The sequence below is a fragment of the Acipenser ruthenus genome, chromosome 22, assembly GCF_902713425.1.
Source record: "Acipenser ruthenus chromosome 22, fAciRut3.2 maternal haplotype, whole genome shotgun sequence".
NCBI lineage: Eukaryota > Metazoa > Chordata > Actinopteri > Acipenseriformes > Acipenseridae > Acipenser > Acipenser ruthenus.
In genome coordinates this window covers 10360439-10380344 of record NC_081210.1, presented here as the reverse complement: position 1 = coordinate 10380344, position 19906 = coordinate 10360439, and the positions used below count along the sequence as shown (strand labels likewise).

Here is a 19906-nt window from a genome sequence, read left to right as displayed (position 1 = left end):
AATACTCCACCACACCCTCTAGTGGAGACATCCTATAACTACACTGATAGAAGAAACATGATATTGTTTTAACTGCATGATGGTATGCTTCCCATTGCAATTTAATACAGTATTTTTGGTCTTATTTTGAAGCAAAGGGAAAGGCTAAATTGTTTTTTCAGATTAAGTTTGGAATATGTTTTGTTTATAAAGACAACAAAACGAGTTTAATTAAAAAACAAAACTTTATTTGGTCCATTGGAACCTGAGATTGCAGACTACCCATACATACATATATTATACATATATAGATTTTCATCTAAAACTGATAAAATATTCCATATCACATTCCTGCCCAAAAGTGTTCTTTTTTTTTTTTTTTTTTTTTTTTTTTTAAACTAAACAAAAACAAAAACCTCCCAGTTTGACAGATAACCACAGTAACTCAAAATATCCTCCACATGGCTTTCATTTTCTGTTCCACACATCTCCCTGTAGAGTAGCAGATTGTTCTGTAAAAAGGTCCCTTTCTTCCAGTTTTGTGGAATAACCCTTGTATTCACCACAAGGGGGGGGTCTACACAACCCTGCTCCTTTCACCTTTGCTTTTCCCTAGTTTACAAAACAGATATGGCAAGGCCTGCCACAGCGCAAGCTTCGTCTTGTTATAAAATAGATTCTTTTTGTAATCTACCACTTGCAGTACACAGTCCAAAATCAAACCGGTTTCAATTGGGACTCTATTGGGGCCCCAGTTAGGATTACTACCCCAAAAACCTCTGTCTGGTCCAACAAGCAACCATGTGTGGCGTAAAACCCCGGAATACTAGGTAGGCAGAACCTTCAGAAAGGGAATTATTAGACTGCAAGAGTACCATTAGAAGGAGATGAAGGGAATCCAAATGGGAATCAAACCAAACACGATGCACACTGGCACCTTTTACCAGCTGAAGATTGGATTGTACAGCTATGGCCAAAAGTTTTCCATCACCCTATTGAATTAACAAATGTTGCTTCCTAAAGTCGAATGAAACCTGCTGAATAATGTTACGTTAACATATTGAATTACATACCGCTTTGCAGTTTTCCATATACTTGAGGAAAAACTGATAAATTGAAAAATGTGGCATTTCAAAATCTAACATTAACTACAGTACTACTATTATCGCTTCCGGTAAACTTCTGCTATGTCATTTTGTAGTTTCTTTGAATCTAAATTATGTTCATATAGTTGTTTTTTTTTTAAATTTGGTTTCAAATCCTAAACTTCTAGGTAATGCAAAACTTTTGGCCAGAGCTGTAGACTGCAGATGTATCCACTGGTAGCCAGCCCCCGTTTTTATTGGAAAGAGATGAGATCTTCAGACTGGTTAGGTGAGATAGATTAGTTCAGTCACTGTGGCCAATTGACGTATCTACAGAGACAGACTGCAAAAGTTGAATTACAATAATGACTTTGTAATGTGAACACCTACAAACACAGCACAAAGACAGACAGATAGCCTCAAGCAGTCTTTCAACAAACAGACAGCAGGCAATAAAGAAACTCAATCAATACTGTAGAACAACAGCTTTCTGTTTTGATGAACTACTGCTGGCCTACCCCCATACCCTAATTTCAAGTAATTACCAACACTGATGACAGGAATGTACAGGGGTACATGGGTAGGGAGCCAACAGCCAGACACACTTTTACTACCCACTCGAGTAATGTGGATACAAATATCAAATGTAATTGTGTTTAGAAAGAAATATTCCAGTCAGCAGGTTTGGTAGTATCAGTTGAGCCCCCTTGCACATCAGTGTAATCTGAATCACAAACTGCAACCCTCATAATTGTCAGTCTCTGCTTGAGAGGAGACCAGGAATTAATGTGTGGACAGAGGTGTGCTCTCTCGCTCGCTCGCTCTCTCTCTCGCTCTCTCTCTCTCTCTCAGAGATGGGAGGGGGAAGCTCTCATGGTGCCTGCCTGTACCAGTCAGTGTCACTGTCAACATAAAGGTCACAGTATGTTCTGTAATGCTTAAGGTAAAACTGCTAGACAATGGAGTCTTTCTACAGTGCTGCTCATCCAGAAGAGTCCAGGTCTGGATAGTCTGTGACAGTGCTATGCAGCTCAGACAGTGCCACAAGACAATACATTCCATTAGAGGGCTAGATGGCGTTGTCTCTCTGGAGACCTGGGTTCAAATCTGGCTCAAGACGCTAGCGTTTACATTTAAAACCATTGTCCATCACCTTCCACGAGTTCTACATTTAAATAAACGGCTAAAACAAACTAAAAATGTACAGTACAATTATACACACCTGCATCGACTGAGCAGGTGACCTGACAGATTCATTCAGCACACCAAGAATCCCTCAGCCCGTCTCCGTACACTGTGACTCACTGATCCTGCGTACTGGACTAAACCGGGGCTGCGTTTCTGAATGTCACAAACCAAGCATGACTCACCCAGCCGTCTTTTAAAACCCTGCTGTATACAGCTTTGAGCTCAGTGCTACAATACATTACTTCCAGAATGCTGCCCCCCTGAAAGGCATACTTTCAATACTTCAAGATTTACAGTGGCTAGAAGCTGCCGTGCCGTGCAACCAATGCCAGCGATTAGTCATTATCCATAAGTTCAGCGATCAATCCAAAATTCGGAGTTAGTCACACATTTCAACTAATGCCGCCTTCTGTGTCTGGTGCCTCAAAAATATGCAGACTGGTAAATGATATACAAATGGTAAATAATGTCACCTGTTTGTTGTAGATAATGGGTTATTAAGGTTATTAAAATATGTCACTGAAGTTTGAAAGTTGCATTGCCGATTGCCTAATGAGGGGTCAGGTAGCAAAAAAAAAGTTTTTGCCACTTCCAAAAACTCAACTATATTAGCTCAATAGTGCCCTCTGATGACACAATAAGCAAACTGGTTGACCAGCCACTGCATCACAGATTTCTCCAGATAAATAATCTTTAATTAGAGTTTAATAAAATAGATATTGGCTTCAGTTTTCACCTTATAGTTTGGGCAACGGTTTTCCATTTTAAACCTCAACTCCAGTCAATATTACTACAGTATACACACCGATGGTTATAGCTTTCCTGTAACTCCCTGTGCCTGTATTAGTGTGTTTTGTGTTATAGTTACTGTATAACACAGAAGACATTGGGCTAATACTCTCTTTAATTCTATATTAATGTGTGTATACTTCATAATTTAGGGCTGAGTGCTACATGGCTTTTGCCCCAGTGCACAAATGTTCTAAAAGCAATAATAATTATAATAAAAACTACCCTCAAGAGATCAAAACAAGAATGAAAATCCATACTATCTGGTAACCTGTACCTGACATTGCGTTTCCTTTAACAGATCTGTGGCTTTAACAAATAATAATGATTCTCAGCCTCCAGCTAGTGTAGTATACAAGACAAAACAAACTCCACCTGATCCAGAACCACCGACAGTCTCCGTGAGCCTTTCACATCTTTTCCGCACTACATGAAGAACTTAAGTATGTAAAAAAATAACTAAAAGAGTTATCAGCACAATAAAAAACAAAAACAGATAAAGGTTTCCATTCTTTAAATTCAGTTTTTAAAAACACGAAATTAGCACACAGGTACTGGTATTGTATTGCTGGTTCAAAAAGCATTGTGGTATTGAACCAAATATAACCCAGTTTGGTTTGTGAACTTTGAAGACCCCATTGCCAATTACCATTATAATCTCTACACCATGCCACCTTAGTTTAAAAGACTCATTACAAATAAGGATAGGATCCCACATAAAAAAAGACTTGTGTTGCCCCAGTACCGACAGCTATAGTATACCTCTCCCTTTTTAACTCTCCTTTAAATTCTAAGCAGCTGTACTTCCAAATCCTGTAAATGGCTGGAGTAAACTCATGTGTCTCTCTGAAAACAGCACGGAAAAATGTGCAGTGAAAAAAAGGGGACCAAAAAAAATATTTGGCAGGGTTAAAAATTGCTGTTTTCCGTCTGTAGCTTCCTGCTATAAAAGTATGTCCTCTCCTGGCACAGCGTGTGTTTTCTTGTTTTTGTTGCCCCTGTGCGCGCGAGGCCTGTCCCTCTGTCATAGCGGCCGGGGCCTGTGCAGTCCTGCAATGTCCAAGGTGAGCTGGGGGCTGTGTGTGCCCTTGGTTGGAGTCCAATCCCCCAGACAGGCCTGTGCTGCTTTCCTGTGAGCCAGTCTGTGCGTGATAGAGAAGCCGGCATTCCCTTCCAGTTGGGACAGCATTACAAGTACCTGTCTGCAGGAGGAGACAGAGAGAGAGAGTCAATTGGAGCTACACTGGAATCAAAAGAAACAAGTATTTAGTAACACATATCCCCTTAATAATTACAAAATTAGGGTTTTCAGTAGTAGGTCAGGGTATGGAATGGGTTAACTAGCTATAGTGATGCTGAATAATTGGGATGCCAATTGAAACCGGTTTGATTTTGGACTGTCTACTGCAGATGGAAATGAATAGGCGATTTCAAAGCTCAGTTCAGCTACTAGGAACCGGACGAGCACTGATGGGCCGGATGGCCTCCTCTCATTCGTACGTTCTTATCATAAAAAAAGTAGATCACACAGCACATGTACAGGACTCCATATTCCCTACTCTCAATAACGAGACAGAGAGTCGTCCCCTAATACTGACTCTGAAACTGATCATTATTATAATGGCAGTCAGTCTCCGCAGCAGTGTGTGCTGTGTTACCTGTTGAGTGGCGGGACGCTGTCAATGGTCTTCAGGCTGCCCCGCGTGGAGACCACGTTGAAGCTGTCAGTGCAGTCACACGACACATGCAGGTAGTATTTGGGGTGTCTGTTCTCCACCACCACGATCAGACCCGCCCAGCCGTGCGTCAGGTAGTAACAGGTCATACCCTCCCGACCCTGCAAAACGCCAAAAGGTTAGAGAACCACAAAATAGCGGTAATAATATTACCCGATAACTATTACAGGGATGGGAATACGACTTCCATTGCATTGCAGTTTTATCCATTCCTGATTAGTTTAATAAGACAAACCTCAGCTTGTCACCTATACACTATGGCTAATCAAGTTCGTAGTAAAACCTGGAATGGGTAAAAATGCTATGCAATTATTTCCATCCTTGTATTATATATTAAATATTTTCGAACTGCAGCAGATGCATGTTTATAAGTAATAAAGTTATGCACAAGTGAAAAGATACGATGTGCACATTTTTGCTTGTAAATGTTTGCTATTTATGAATGGGGAACTGTTGGTTGGGTTCTTCGTTTGTCTCAGTTTGGAAAAGAATAGGCTTCAAATCAAAACTGAATTTTGGATACGTACCTCGTGCCGCTCCCCCTTGTTCTCTGTCAGCAGGATGATGGCATCGGCCAGGGTGGTGGGAGGGGCTTCACTCTGCTCCACCATCACCTGCCGCGAGCTGTAGATTGCCAGGATATACCCCGGGAACTCTGGGTTGGGGCGCCCACTGCTGGTGGGACTCGATACTGCAGGCACAGGGGGAAAACGGGGTCAGACAAAACCTGTACAGCCTGTTGTGTCTCTGTCTTTCTTTTACTAACATTTAAAAACGTGTGTGACTTCAAACAGGGAGAAAATTAAGGACTTACAACTAGATATATTATATATATATATATATATATATATATATATATATATATATATATGGACAGATCTGAATAAAATTGTTAAGGTGTAAACAGACCTTGTTTAGCATGTAAAACTATATACAGTACTGTGCAAAAGTTTTAGGCAGGTGTGAAAAAATGCTGTAAAGTAAGAATGCTTTCAAAAATAGACATGTTAATAGATTATATTTATCAATTAACTAAATGCAAAGTGAGTGAACAAAAGAAAAATCTGAATTAAATCCATATTTGGTGTGACCACCCTTTGCCTTCAAAACAGCATCAATTCTTCTAGGTACACTTGCACAAAGTCAGGGATTTTGTAGGCATATAGTCAGGTGTATGATTAAACAATTATACCAAACAGGTGCTAATGATCATCAATTCAATATGTAGGTTGAAACACAATCATTAACTGAAACAGAAACAGCTGTGTAGGAGGAATAAAACTGGGTGAGGAACAGCCAAACTCAGCTAACAAGGTGAGGTTGCTGAAGACAGTTTACTGTCAAAAGTCATACACCATGGCAAGACTGAGCACAACAACAAGACACAAGGTAGTTATACTGCATCAGCAAGGTCTCTCCCAGGCAGAAATTTCAAGGCAGACAGGGGTTTCCAGATGTGCTGTCCAAGCTCTTTTGAAGAAGCACAAAGAAAGGGGCAACGTTGAGGACCGTAGACGCAGTGGTTGGCCAAGGAAACTTACTGCAGCAGATGAAAGACACATCACGCTTACTTCCCTTCGCAATCGGAAGATGTCCAGCAGTGCCATCAGCTCAGAATTGGCAGAAAACAGTGGGACCCTGGTACACCCATCTACTGTCCGGAGAAGTCTGGTCAGAAGTGGCCTTCGTGGAAGACTTGCGGCCAAAAAGCCATACCTCCGACGTGGAAACAAGGCCAAGCGACTCAACTATGCACGAAAACACAGGAACTGGGGTGCAGAAAAATGGCAGCAGGTGCTCTGGACAAAATTTGTAATATATGGCTGTAGCAGAAGGCAGTTTGTTCGCCGAAGGGCTGGAGAGCGGTACACGAATGAGTGTCTGCAGGCAACAGTGAAGCATGGTGGAGGTTCCTTGCAAGTTTGGGGCTGCATTTCTGCAAATGGAGTTGGGGATTTGGTCAGAATTAATGGTCTCCTCAATGCTGAGAAGTACAGGCAGATACTTATCCATCATGCAATACCATCAGGGAGGCATCTGATTGGCCCCAAATTTATTCTACAGCATGACAATGACCCCAAACATACAGCGAAAGTCATTAAGAACTATCTTCAGCGTAAAGAAGAACAAGGAGTCCTGGAAGTGATGGTATGGCCCCCACAGAGCCCTGATCTCAACATCATCGAGTCTGTCTGGGATTACATGAAGAGAGAGAAGCAACTGAGGCTGCCTAAATCCACAGAAGAACTGTGGTTAGTTCTCCAAGATGTTTGGGCCAATCTACCTGCCGAGTTCCTTCAAAAACTGTGTGCAAGTGTACCTAGAAGAATTGATGCTGTTTTGAAGGCAAAGGGTGGTCACACCAAATATAGATTTGATGTAGATTTTTCTTCTGTTCACTCACTTTGCATTTTGTTAATTGATAAATATAAACTATTAACATGTCTATTTTTGAAAGCATTCTTACTTTACAGCATTTTTTCACACCTGCCTAAAACTTTTGCACAGTACTGTATATTTTAATAGTAGTTAGTGGTTCAAAATCATCATCTTTGGTATGTTGAACTATGAAGTGAATTCTGCTGTCAAAGTTTTAGTTTATTAGGAAGAGCTCCATGCCGGTCCATGGTCCGTTTTAACCAGTTCAGAGATGGTTTAACATTGCATGGCCTTGAAAGCTGGCCCTACAGTAACAGTCTTATCTGATTATAGATGCATATATTTAACCCGTAGAAACTAAGCATTAGAACTTTTTGGGGGGTTTTGTAAAATACCCACGGTTCTACTATTTTTAAGATTGATACAGTAACAAAACGTAATAAGGTAAATACTTAGACCACATAAATAATGAGCATATGTTTATTACATGACACAAAGAAAAGTTAACAAAGAATCATCATTCATTATTATAGGAAACAGCGACCTGTAGTGTTGTTCTCCCTTACTGTAGTGTCTGTGTTTGAAATTCAGGTTACTTCTCTTGAGGTGGGCAGCTAAGTCTTGATCCCTTCAAAACAAGCTGGCCCTACCTCCGAGATGTACTTGATTTTTATTTTTTTAATCTATGAAACGATTGCTCAGGCCGTCTTGCAGGTGGTGGGAAATAGAACAAGAGAATAGCAAAACACAGCACAAAAAGACTTCTTCAGGTGCAATAAACTGATCACAATGGAAACCATATGTATACACACACACGTATATACATATAAGCATTCTCCATACACATACACATTACATTATTCCTTATGCCCAGGTACCCACCCGGAGTGACGGCAGCTCCAGGGATGTTCATTTGCCAGTGGTTGAAGGCACAGCAAACCACGGCATACTCCCCCGGCTCCAGCATCACATCGCAGCCCACGAACTTCTTGACGGCGCGCTTGCTGTGTGCCAGCAGCCGGCCCAGGCTGAGCTTGTTGCCGCTGCTGAAGGAGGCACGGAAGACCATGATGCACAGGTCCAGGAGGTGACTGTCAGCAGTGTCCGAGCGCCTGGAGAGGGGCACAGGAGAAGCCAGCAGGTTCACACAGCACTCCCACACTGGCAAACTTATCACATACATGTGAACAGGGATTGGTACTGTAGCTTCTATGAATGAATTATAGAACACTATATATTGTATGTGTGGCCTATTAAAATCATCAATTAAATTAGACAATCACTAATTGACTACACTAGGTTCAAGAAATCTCTTTTTGCAAAACAGGCTTTCAAATTATCTTGCACTCCTGTGTCATTTCATCTGTTGAGTGAAGTTGTCCCCGCCCCTTTAGGGTCTTCTTTCCTCACCAACCAGCGGCTTCTGCCAGTGTTCTATTGTTTGGACTGAGCACAGCTCTGGATAATAATATTGTAAAGCTAAAGAAACATATGCAATGACAAACACTTTGACTGCAAGTCATGAAGACACAGTCTGTCAAATAATAGTATCATTTAGTATTGCTGTACAGCAGCCAGTTGTTCTTCTTGGTTACAGTTCCTTACCGGCTGCCCTCCTGGAAGAGAGCGAACTCCAGATCAGTGCGTTCCAGCACAGTCAGTGAGGTCACCGTCACAGGGCCACTCGCTCGAGCAGGAAACGAGCCCTGCACCCGCACTTCCTGCCAGTCCGAGTGGATCTTACAGATATCCACTGAGTCAAAGTACCTGAGAGGGAGGGAGAGGGTCAGCGCTCAAACTACACAGGCAGATTCACTGAGCATTGTGTCCATTGACAAACGTTCACCATTGGATTTATTACGTTTCTTTTAGAATTTCTGAATTCTGTATTTGTTTTGTTATGAGAAATGTCTAAATAGAATATTTTTTTTTTATTTTTTAATAATATTTCATAGTTATAGTTTTCTAAATGCATACATTATGTATTTGAAAGCTTTTGTGAAGAGACTCCACTTTTTTTTGCTACATGCTTTTGAATAGTAAATTGTTCTCAATGAATCGATTGTTGTTAAATGTGATTAGGGAATTGGTTGCTGATTGCACCTGTACAGGGCAGCAGTGTGGAGTAGTGGTTAGGGCTCTGGACTCTTGACCGGATTGCCCCAGTAAAAACCCAACTGTATAAATGGGTAATTGTATGTAAAAAATAATGTAATTGTATGTAAAAATAATGTGATATCTTGTAACAATTGTAAGTCGCCCTGGATAAGGGCGTCTGCTAAGAAAATAATAATAATAATATTATTATTACTGTACTTTACAGATAGATCTTTTACATGAAATGTATCAATGCCCTAATATTCTTGTATTACACTTAACTGGCAATGCTGCACTGGCTTTCCAACACCACTAGAGGGCAATACAAGTTATCAGACAGGGAGAAGGCAAAGGGTAAGGGTTGCTAGGAGATGAAGCTCACCCCTGCATAAAACATTAATTAGATAAACAGCAACAATCTACTAAACCTATACAACGCCTACTGCAAATACATCTCCCAGTACTTAACAAAAGAAACACACACATTTATAGCCTTTCAAGTGAATCATTGAAAGCTAAAGAAAACAAACATGTTTGCACAAGTAATATCCCTAAAGTTAGGTTATTATTATAAACCTGTTTCCCTGAAATAGAAATGTAACCATTACCGTAGGGGTGTTTACTGCCTAAAGACCCGAAACCTGAATAAGATAAATCAAAGCTGCTCATGGAGCCTGTGACGCAGTCATGGCCCGCCCCCGAGGGCACAAGAGCACTGCGGTCACAGACCCTTTCAAGTATGAAATATAACAATTACCTATGGGTAAGTGTACCAAAGCCTTCACAAGGGCAAGATTGCAGAACAACTTAAGTAGCTGGGGCTAAAAAAATGAGGGAGAAACTCCCCTCTATTCGACTGAGAAGCCACCCTTGACACTTTAGTTGCAAAAAAGTTGGGTTTTCAGGATCCACGACGTTAAGACTGTAGAACCTAGTAAAAGGTAGGGGGAGTAGCCCACACACTGCATTGCAAATTTGCTTGGCAGATGCACCCTGGAATAAAGCCCACAAAGTTGCCATGCCCCTGGTGGAATGGGCAGTGAGCTTTTCTGGAGAGGGCAAGCTGGCCAGCTCTCATGCAATACTGACCGTATCTGGTATCCATGTGGACAGCCTCTGCTTAGACAGGGCTTGACCATGGGACTTCACCCCATAGCAGACAACAAATTGTTCAACTTTTCATCCTGTCAACATAGTGCGCCACGGCCAGAATTGGGCAGAGTGTGGAAAGGAGGTGGATGGAAAGCCTCCAATTCCACAGACTGTTTGACATGGAATGCCGAGATCATTTTCGGCAAAAAGGCAGGATTAGTACAGGCGTAACCTTTGTCCTGGCCTCTGTAAATATTAGGTAGGCTTTTGCAATGGAGAATGCCTGCATCTCTTTCACCCGCTTAGCGGAGGTGATAGTGAGCAAGAAAGCCACTTTAAGTGATACATATTTCAGCTCAGCTGAATGTATGGGTTCAAATGGAGCACCATGTTTAACCTCTAGCAAGGAACATCCTTCATAGGCGGTTGAAGCCACCGAGCCCTTTTCAAAAATTGCCCTACCAGGAAGTGAGCTCCTGGGGAGACCGAGTCAATTTTGACACGGCAAGCTGAAATGGCTATCAAATACTTTTCTCCAGACACCGCCGGAGCAGGGCGAGCGGTGGGAAGGCGTATAACAGTTGCCTCGGCCACTGGTGTGCCAAGGCATATATTGCCATTGGGTTCTTGCCTCCTCTTATGGAGAACCAGAGGGGACAGTGGGTTGATGCCTGAGAGGCAAAGAGACCTATCTCTGCTCTCCCGTACCTCTCCCAAATGAGGCTCATCACCTCGGGGTGAAGCCTCCACTCTGAGGTGCTGAGAACCCTGCTGTTGAACGAGGCCATGTTCAGGACATCCAATGGAATAGTCTGGGAAGCTGCTGCCATCAAGCCCAGAAGTTTCTGGAATGTTACTACTGTGACCGCTCTGTTGAGCTGAAAGAGCTCTTAACAGGCAGCTATTCTCTGCAGTCTGTCGTCCGACAGAGTGGACAGCATGGAGTCCAAGCACACTCTTAGATATGAGGCTGTCTGAGAAGGTGTGAGCTGGATATTCGCATGATTCATTATAAGGCCCAACCGTTGAAGGTGGCCGTGACAAGTTCTGTGTGAGCGTCTGCAGGTACTTCCTGTGAGCTGGTTTTATGGGGATGTGGAAGTAAGTGTCGGTACAGTACTGGGTCGGTTCAGTGACTTTAGCACCGGGTCGGAACTGTACCGGGTCGGTGACTTTAGCACTGGGTCGTTACGGTACAGTGTCAGAAACGGAATGGGTTGGTGACCTCGGTACCGTACAGTACAGTCCACTGGTTCGCAGTTACCACAGGTAGCAATGTACAGGGATGCCCACCTGTACAAGTCACTGGCAAACCCACTCAGTAAGTACTCACACAAGACAGAGGGAAGCCTGCTTGTTAGGATGAACTAACAACCTTTGTAATGGTGATGCTAAAGCTGTCACCAAAACGGCATCAAGATACTGTTCAAGAGATTGCATGCAATCACTACCGAAGCGCGTATCTTGAGTCCTGCGCAGTGCTGCTATTAGCCCAGCAGCTGCTCTCACTACACGTGTGCCGCAGCACCACGCTGCAGACAGGCCTGCGCTTAGTCTCTGTACAAACAGAAAAACACAATGAGAAAAACACTTTTCTCAACAAAATATAGTAATTTAACAATTACATAAATAATATGAAATGTCTCATAATTTTAGCCAAAGCCAAAACGAGAAATAAATAACTCCAGCCAGAGCTATTGCAGCCTAAAGGGAGATCAGAAAGTCAGCCGACTTACATTACTTGATCCCTGGGAAGGAGCTACTCGAGCTGCTGGCTTCACGCGGGGCACAAGGCCGCAGTGGGATGTAACAAACAACAGGCTGTAGTGCACAAATACGCGTAATTAATAAAACTAATACAGTGATTATTTTTAATATCACATATAATTTGTGTAAAAACACAACAAATGCAAAATATATAGCAGAAAAAGTAACAGGAACTTATCTGAACCAGCTCTCCGGTCAGGTCAGTTCTTGAAAGGAAAAATGGCGTTGAGGTCTGTGACGCAGTACTTTTGTGCCCTCAGGGGCAGGTCATGACTGTGTCACAGGCTCTGCGAGCAGCTTTGATATATCTTATTCAGGTTTCGGGTCTTTTGGATGTAAACACCCATACGGTAATGGTTACATTTCGCACTTGAAAGGGAACTGGTCTGGCCAACAGTGTTGATGAGATGGTCCGGCTCCACTTACTTGATGAAGTCTCCATACTCCATCCAGAAGACTCCCTCACTGCTCCCGTGGGCCATGAGCTCGTGGCGGAGGTGCTGCGGCCAATCAGGCCACTCGTCAGACCAGCTCCCGTTCCATGAGAAACGCCCCCAGGGGTTCCGCAACCTCAGGAGCCTGGGATGGGTGGGCAGAGAAACCACAGTCACTCCTTCACTGTTTATACAATATACATAGGCTTGCTGCTTTACGGTTAAAGAACATTCGCAGTTTGCTTGCCTACGTAGGTGCTGCTCCCCTTACCTGTAGCCCTGCACGTCCCTCACGTCCAGTATAGAGTAGGCATGGCGAGGCCGAAGCCCCAGGCTCTCGTACACATTGTCATCCACTTTCATATTGCCTCCTCCACACGAGGCACCCATCAGGAAACTGTACAGGGTGGGAGATGGGGGGGGGGGGGGGGGGGGGCAGAGAGAGCACAGCATGAGACACGACTACAGACCACACTCCAGGCTTAACCAAGGAAATACCGACCTGGCAAAACCACCAATGCCTGGTTCTAAAGGGCATCACCATCTTCTGTTTCCCCCTGTTTATGTGATTGTATTTATAAGTGGATTTTTTGTTGTACATGTTCCTTTTTAATATTATAAGGAATAATGCAAATCCAGCTTGCCACTGCTTTACACACTGAGGTGAGACCACCTGCTTTGTGTTTGGGATAATAAATAAACATTCAAAAAACTAAATGTCATGAAGGCAAGCTAAACTCATAAGGGTTTTTATTTTTTGGATCCCAGTTATAAAAGCAGCTTTAAAAATGCAGAAAGTGTAAATGTGGATCAGATTCATAGCTAATATCTCTAGGGCACTGCTTGTTTAGTAATGATAGTGCATGTTGTCTATAACAAGGGCCAACAAAGGGTTGTATTTCTTCATCCAGGGCCCCAAGTCTCCTGTGAGATAGAGAAGCAGTTTGAAGTGTGTTGATAGTGGGTTTGCCCCCTCTCTCTCCCAGACTCACCCTGCCTCCTTGGAGCTCAGCATCTTTGCCCAGATGAGATCTGTGTCGATGGGCTCCTCTCGTGGGTTTGTGGAGCTGACCTGTAGCATGAGGCTGTCACAGGGCGCTCCGGTCAGAGTGGCCAGACCCTCGATGGCCCGGCCCGCCTGCAGTGCGAAGTAGGAGCCGTGGAGCTTGGCCAGAGCCTTCTCGATGAGAGCCACCCACAACTGCTTCCTCTGGGCCTAAAAACAACACCAGCCCCAAACAATGAACGAGGAGTTCAGCTCTGAACCCTGCCTCCGGTCTCATCACACCTTCCTTTTATCCCAAGCCACCCTTCTCCACTGTAAAGGGTCCTGAAGGTTGTTGATATACAAACAATTTTCATTATGTTTGAAATCATTCCAAGTAGCTTATTGCAATGACTCGAATACTGTGTATTTTTCATTCTTTGATAAGTCTGTGTTAATGTGCTTTGACTAGGAGTTCATAAGCTGTTCTTCCGTTCTAGATGCCTGCCACAGACACATGCTACGTAGGCTATATCAACCAGTGTCTTTATATTAGTAAAACAGTAAGATCTATTCAGTGATATTTAGTAAACAATGGGTCTGATTGAGGTTAATGGGTAATAGATGTCAAATGTACATTATCAAAAGAGTACAATTTGGGGTATCCATTGAAAGATCCTGAAGCCCTGTCTCTCACTCACCTGGGAAAAGAGGAGGTACCCGTACTCATCGCAGGGCAGCATGTCGTCCACCAGTACAGTGATCCAGGTGCCGTCCTTGCACAGCCTCACCTGGTACGCCCCCTCGGAGCAGATCACGCGCGTGATCATCACCCTCTCCACCAGCTCGGGTCTCTCTGCCAGCACAGCCAGCGCACTGAGGAACCTGTGAAACCAGGCAAGACACAGGGCTCACACAGAGCACCACACAGCGAGTACACAGGGCTCACACAGAGCACCACACAGAGAGTACACAGGACTCACACAGAGCACCACACATGGAGTACACAGGACTCACACAGAGCACCACACATGGAGTACACAGGACTCACACAGAGCACCACACAGCAAGTACACAAGACTCACACAGAGCACCACACAGCAAGTACACAGGACTCACACAGAGCACCACACAGCAAGTACACAGGACTCACACAGAGCACCACACAGAAAGTACACAGGACTCACAGAGAGCACCACACAGGGAGTACACAGGACTCACACAGAGCACCATACAGGGAGTACACAGGACTCACACAGGGAGTGCAGAGGCATACATATTCTCTCATATTTCCTGTTGTTTATTATATTGACATTATTGTAAGGCGGCTTGTTTTACATCTGAAAAGGTGCAGTGTGCCATTCTGTTTTAAGAAGTATTTTATCTCAGTCCGAATCTGCTGGAAAATATGCCAAAAAACTGTGGACATTTTAAGTAGATATATGCCAAGTGTTCTGCTAAGCATCTTATGTGTTTACTATTTGTATTAATAATGGCTTATAAAAATGTAAATCAAGTAAGCATAATCATATCAAATGATTTATGGGTGAAGTACTTCCAATTTACTGTATCAAGCGTTTTGTCAGTAAAACCTCTAGAAACAGTTAAGCAAAAACATCATCACATCACATGAGGCTTCTTATTGGGCCACATAACTACAGTCTTTCATTAACTTTTGGAAGGCGACAAAACATCTATTAATTTAACAAGACTAGAACCAAACAACTAAGTTATATATTATCATAATTAGAATTGTGATGACGATGTAGCTGCAGAATATAGCAAATCTGTGGAATACAGATTTGCAATATGCTCTACTCATAACCCTTGTAAAAGTTCACTACGGTAATGTGCAGCTTTCCCATGCTTTTCTCGTGGTTATACTATGCATTTACTGTGGCATGCTGTTTTTTAATATGCTTTCCCATACCTCTTTGTGCTTTACAATGCTTACCTAAACGTTCACTACATTATTACACACTGCTATGTTTTTATAAGGGAGGGCCAAGTTGAAAACATTCATTTTATACACTGACTGGCTGAACAATGAGATTCCCTGAGTCTGTAGTACATAGAATAAGACTGACAAAGTTAACCTTAGCTAATCCTTTTCAACCACTTCATAAAGCAAAATAGTGGTTTGAAAAATGACCAGCTGTAATTTTTGTCCCCTCTGAAACTGCGATTCTTTATAAAGATTTGACGTCAGTCGCAGCAGGAGCAGTAAATGAAGTTGTATTCCAATGTAAACGGTTACCTTCACTGTAAATGTTTAGTCCGGAGCAATACATTTGATTTTGGTCATAATCTGGGCATATGACAAGAAAAAAATCCTGAATCCTGTATAATTTAATCCCCCACCCCCACCGAGCGAGGCCAGCTGTGTTGCGAGAGATGCACTCAATTCACTTTATTTAAAAAACAAATCTCTTAGCAGGGTGCATTACGACTACATTTCCTTTTTGCTGGCAGCTTTAATAAATATTGCATCAAAAGAAAGGCTAAAGTACATTTAGAAGCCCTAATGGGAAAAACAGATCTGACTTTTAATGAATGCAGATGGATAACGTTGGGTTATTGTCATAACCCTGGTTTCTTGAAATAGAAATGTATCCATTACTGAATGGGTATTTACCTCCTTGTGACAGGGTACTCGTGTCACGTATGGGGGTAACCGCTGATATGCAAGACAGACATGGGAGTTGGAGTTGAAATGCCGGCACAGGCGTGCAGGATTTATTAAACACAAAACAGAAAGTAAACAAATGGGTCATGTGACGTTACCAGCGATGGACAGAGGACACATACAGGAGATTGTACAAAAGGTTAAATAAAACACAGAACAAAAACTACAAATAAAAGGTGCAACACAGGGTGAGCGCTAACCTTACTGAACGAGGCGTCCCGCTCCAGGAACCTGCTACACTACGTAACCCTCGCTATACATTACTTGGGACCACTATCCCCTAAACTAACGTGCTTATGAGCCGGTATTCTTACGGCGACCCCTGCTTCTTCATACGGCCTTGGTTGGGTACCGTGTTGCAGTTTAAGGGTTGTGTAGCTGTAGTTCCTGCAGAGCAGACGCTCTCCTCCTGAGTATACGCAGAGCCCCTCTGTGTAGCATGGCAGTGCAGTCGCCCAGAACGATCCCCACCGGATGTTTTTATGTTGACAGACACTCATTCGAGACCCACCCACCTGCTGATGGAGCCAATCACTCACTGTCTTTCCTCTCAACCAAACCTAGCAGGCAGCAAGTCTCAATTTAGTTAATGGTTACATTTCTACATCAGGGAACCAGGGTTATGATAATAACCTAACATTCCCTTTCAAATATGAAATCTAACCATTACCATAAGGGTAAGTGTGCCAAAGCCGTCGCAAGGGCAAGATTGCAGAATGACTGGAATGCTACAAGGCTAAGCAAAGAGGCTGCCCTGTGCTTTACCATACAGAACCCCAGTAACCCAAGTAGCTAGGGTGGAGAAATTGAGGGAGAAACTCACCTTTATGCCTGTAAGGGTGGACTAGGAAGCCAACCTTAACACAGTTGGCAGCTCATAGGCCATCTTGACTGTGTCTGCTATCCACTTGGACAGTCGCTGCTTAGACAGGTTTTGACAATAATACTTCGCCCCATAGCAGACAAAAAATAGTTTGGACTTTCTCCAACTTTTCGTTCTGTCAACATAGTGCTCCAGGACCCGCACTGAGCAAAGTGTATGGAGTGTATGGAGTGTATGGAGTGTATGGAGTGTATGGAATAAATAGAGCCGCCGCTCTCTGTCAGACTGGAAAGGAGGTGGACGGAAAGCCTCCACAGACCGGTTGACATGAAACGCTGAGTCTTCGGCAGAAAGGCAGGATTGGTACGGAGCGTGACATTTGTCCTGGCCTTTGTAAAAATGAAAGCAGGCTTTCGCTATTGAGAATGCCTGCATCTCACCTCACCCGCTTTGCGGAGGTGATATCGAGCAAGAAAGACGCTTTGAGCAATAAAAATTTCAGCTCAGCTGAATGCAGACGCTCAAATGGAGGCTTCACGAGTACATTACGCACAACGTTTAGCCTCCAGCGAGGAACAATGTACTTCATAGTCAACCGAAGCCGCCGAGTACCTTTCAAAAATTGTCCTGCCAGGAAGTGAGCGCCTGGTGACACTGAATCAATTTTGCACCAGACGCACCTCATCCAGCTGTTGTGGTGAGGGCCTGTGGTTCCCAGAAAGGGACTGCAGCAAATGCTGCGATTAAGCCAGTGCCTCGTTGGTGTTCTCTGGCCCCAGGCAGGAAGAGCATCTGACATGCTTGTCCTCAATAGGCAGACTGGCCTTGCATGTCTCACAGGAATAAAACCCAGGCATAATGCAAGGAGCAAGAAATGCAGTGTACAGATAGTTGTACAGGTGCTGCCTCAAAATGCTTACAGATATTGACTGGCGGGTCAAGTCCTGAGCGGGACTGGTTTGGAACCGGATCGGTACCAGTACGGTACCGGTCAACCGGGTGGCATGGAGCAGGGATGCCCACCTGTAATGTCATAACCACCCAGTCATTACCACAAACGAGACTGAGAGAAGCCTGCTTATTAGCAAGTACTAACAGCATTCGCAATGGTGATGCTAAATGCTGTCACCAAAACAACTGTGGTAGGATTGCAAGCAATCACAACCGAAGCGAGTATCTTGGTCCTGCGCAGTTCTGCTGAGCCCAGCAGCTGCTCTTGCTGTGAGCGGTTTCGAAAAGCCTAGCAACTCACGAAAGTTGCCAGGGCTCTTTATTTCTCTTGCACTTTCTCAGAGTTGAGTTCATTTCCACGGCGACCAGTCGTGTCCCTTTAGTTTGACTCCCATCTGAACCTGCTTTGTATTCTGAAGAGAAGCCTCTGCAGGTTTATTCCAGTCATGCTTAGATGCATCAATGTAATTAGTGCTATTATAACACTATGTTTATACAATCTGTCTAGTAGGAGTGTGCTGATACTTGTACTCGTAATAGCCTTTAACAAGTTGGCAGATATTAAATAAATAAGAGGAAATTATTATTCCAATTGGATTTTAAAATGCATAAGTTAATTGCCATTGATTGGCACTCAATTGTAAAGGGAAAGACAGATTATCAACACATTAATGTATGGGTTTATTGAATATCTGCCAATAAATACTTCTTAAAAGGCAATTGCGCGTATGAGTACATGTTTCTGCACACCCCTACTGTCCAGTCTGTACTGTGCTTGTTCAGTCAGATAACTGACACAATCTGTTAATGGTAACCATGTTAATCCAATACCTGGGACTGCAAGACAAATTAGAAGTTCCAGGAACTTTTCAAAACAGTTCAAAGCACTGTCATATGAATCAATGAAACACTCAGAACCAGTGGGAATGACGGCACGTATCTTAAAGATATGGGGAAGTAAAGCATGCCATTGAAGCTACTTGTTCTTTAACATTGTCATTGTATTGCTTTTTATAATTCATAAAAAATACAATGTATTTCACTTGCATTTTGGGGTTTCCTTGCCTTTAAAAAGGGCATAAAGCAACGAAATATATATTTTTTACACCTACCTGACATGTTTGTTTGGCATCATTTTAAATGGACTTGTTCTTATATTTTTTACGTGTTTTTTTTTTTTAATTAACTAACTGTTTTGCCTGTGTAATACTGCTATATTTTTTTGCTTCCTGGACCTGAGAAATCATGTGATAATGTGACCTTTCAACTTCTGGTAAAGTATATTAAGCAAAGGAGATGGTGGGCTAGAGGACTAGACAACTGAACTGTGAGTAAAAAAAATAAACATTTGCATAACTCACCAGCAGTTTCCCAGAAGCCCCTGCATGATGTCAGAGGGGCGGGGCGTGCAGAACACTGACCACTTGAACCCACGGCCCTTGAGGTTACTGCAGTTGATCTCATGGGGGCGGAGCCACTTCTTGACGCGCTGCTGCACACTGTCTCCCTCGGGAAACCCCACTGAGCGCGGGCCAGGGGGGAAACTGTCATCAACGAAGTTCACAGCATTCTGGGAACAGGCGACAAGAGCCAATAAGAACACTGCACTGAAAAGCGTCAAACATTTTAACATTTTTTTATTGACAATTGGAATTTGAAAGCTTTAAAAGAACACTCTAAAGTTGTACAATAATTGTTATGTTGCCACGGTACGTAGAATTTATTTTGCTCCCAAACAAGATTAGTGCTGTTGAAAAGAATGCTCTGGTGGATGCAGCTGAATGGCAGAGGCACATAAACGCCCCTTCAGAAAGCAATCAAGTCAAGGTTACAGTCAAGTGGTTATTGTCGTTTCAGCTGCCATCAGGGAAGCAGCTGCTCCAGAGAAAGGAGAAATTCCAGCTGAGTTGACAGA

The 19906-nt window shown here is 43.2% G+C and overlaps 1 protein-coding gene across 2 annotated transcripts in view; it reads right to left on the bottom strand.

Moving 5' to 3' along the window:
• Positions 1-205: 205 nt before the first annotated feature.
• The window catches only part of LOC117431622 (calpain-15-like), a 56823-nt gene continuing 37122 nt past the window's right edge, over positions 206-19906 (bottom strand). For both annotated transcript variants that reach the window (XM_034052743.3, XM_034052742.3), the window contains exons 3-12: positions 19353-19561; positions 14233-14416; positions 13539-13762; positions 12818-12943; positions 12539-12691; positions 8762-8923; positions 8039-8268; positions 5305-5468; positions 4700-4878; positions 206-4243 (exon numbers count right to left, since the gene is read on the bottom strand). In XM_034052743.3, the coding sequence (XP_033908634.2) occupies positions 4066-4243; positions 4700-4878; positions 5305-5468; positions 8039-8268; positions 8762-8923; positions 12539-12691; positions 12818-12943; positions 13539-13762; positions 14233-14416; positions 19353-19561 (1809 nt within the window). In that variant the 3' untranslated portion in view covers positions 206-4065. The remainder of the gene's footprint in view (positions 4244-4699; positions 4879-5304; positions 5469-8038; positions 8269-8761; positions 8924-12538; positions 12692-12817; positions 12944-13538; positions 13763-14232; positions 14417-19352; positions 19562-19906) is intronic.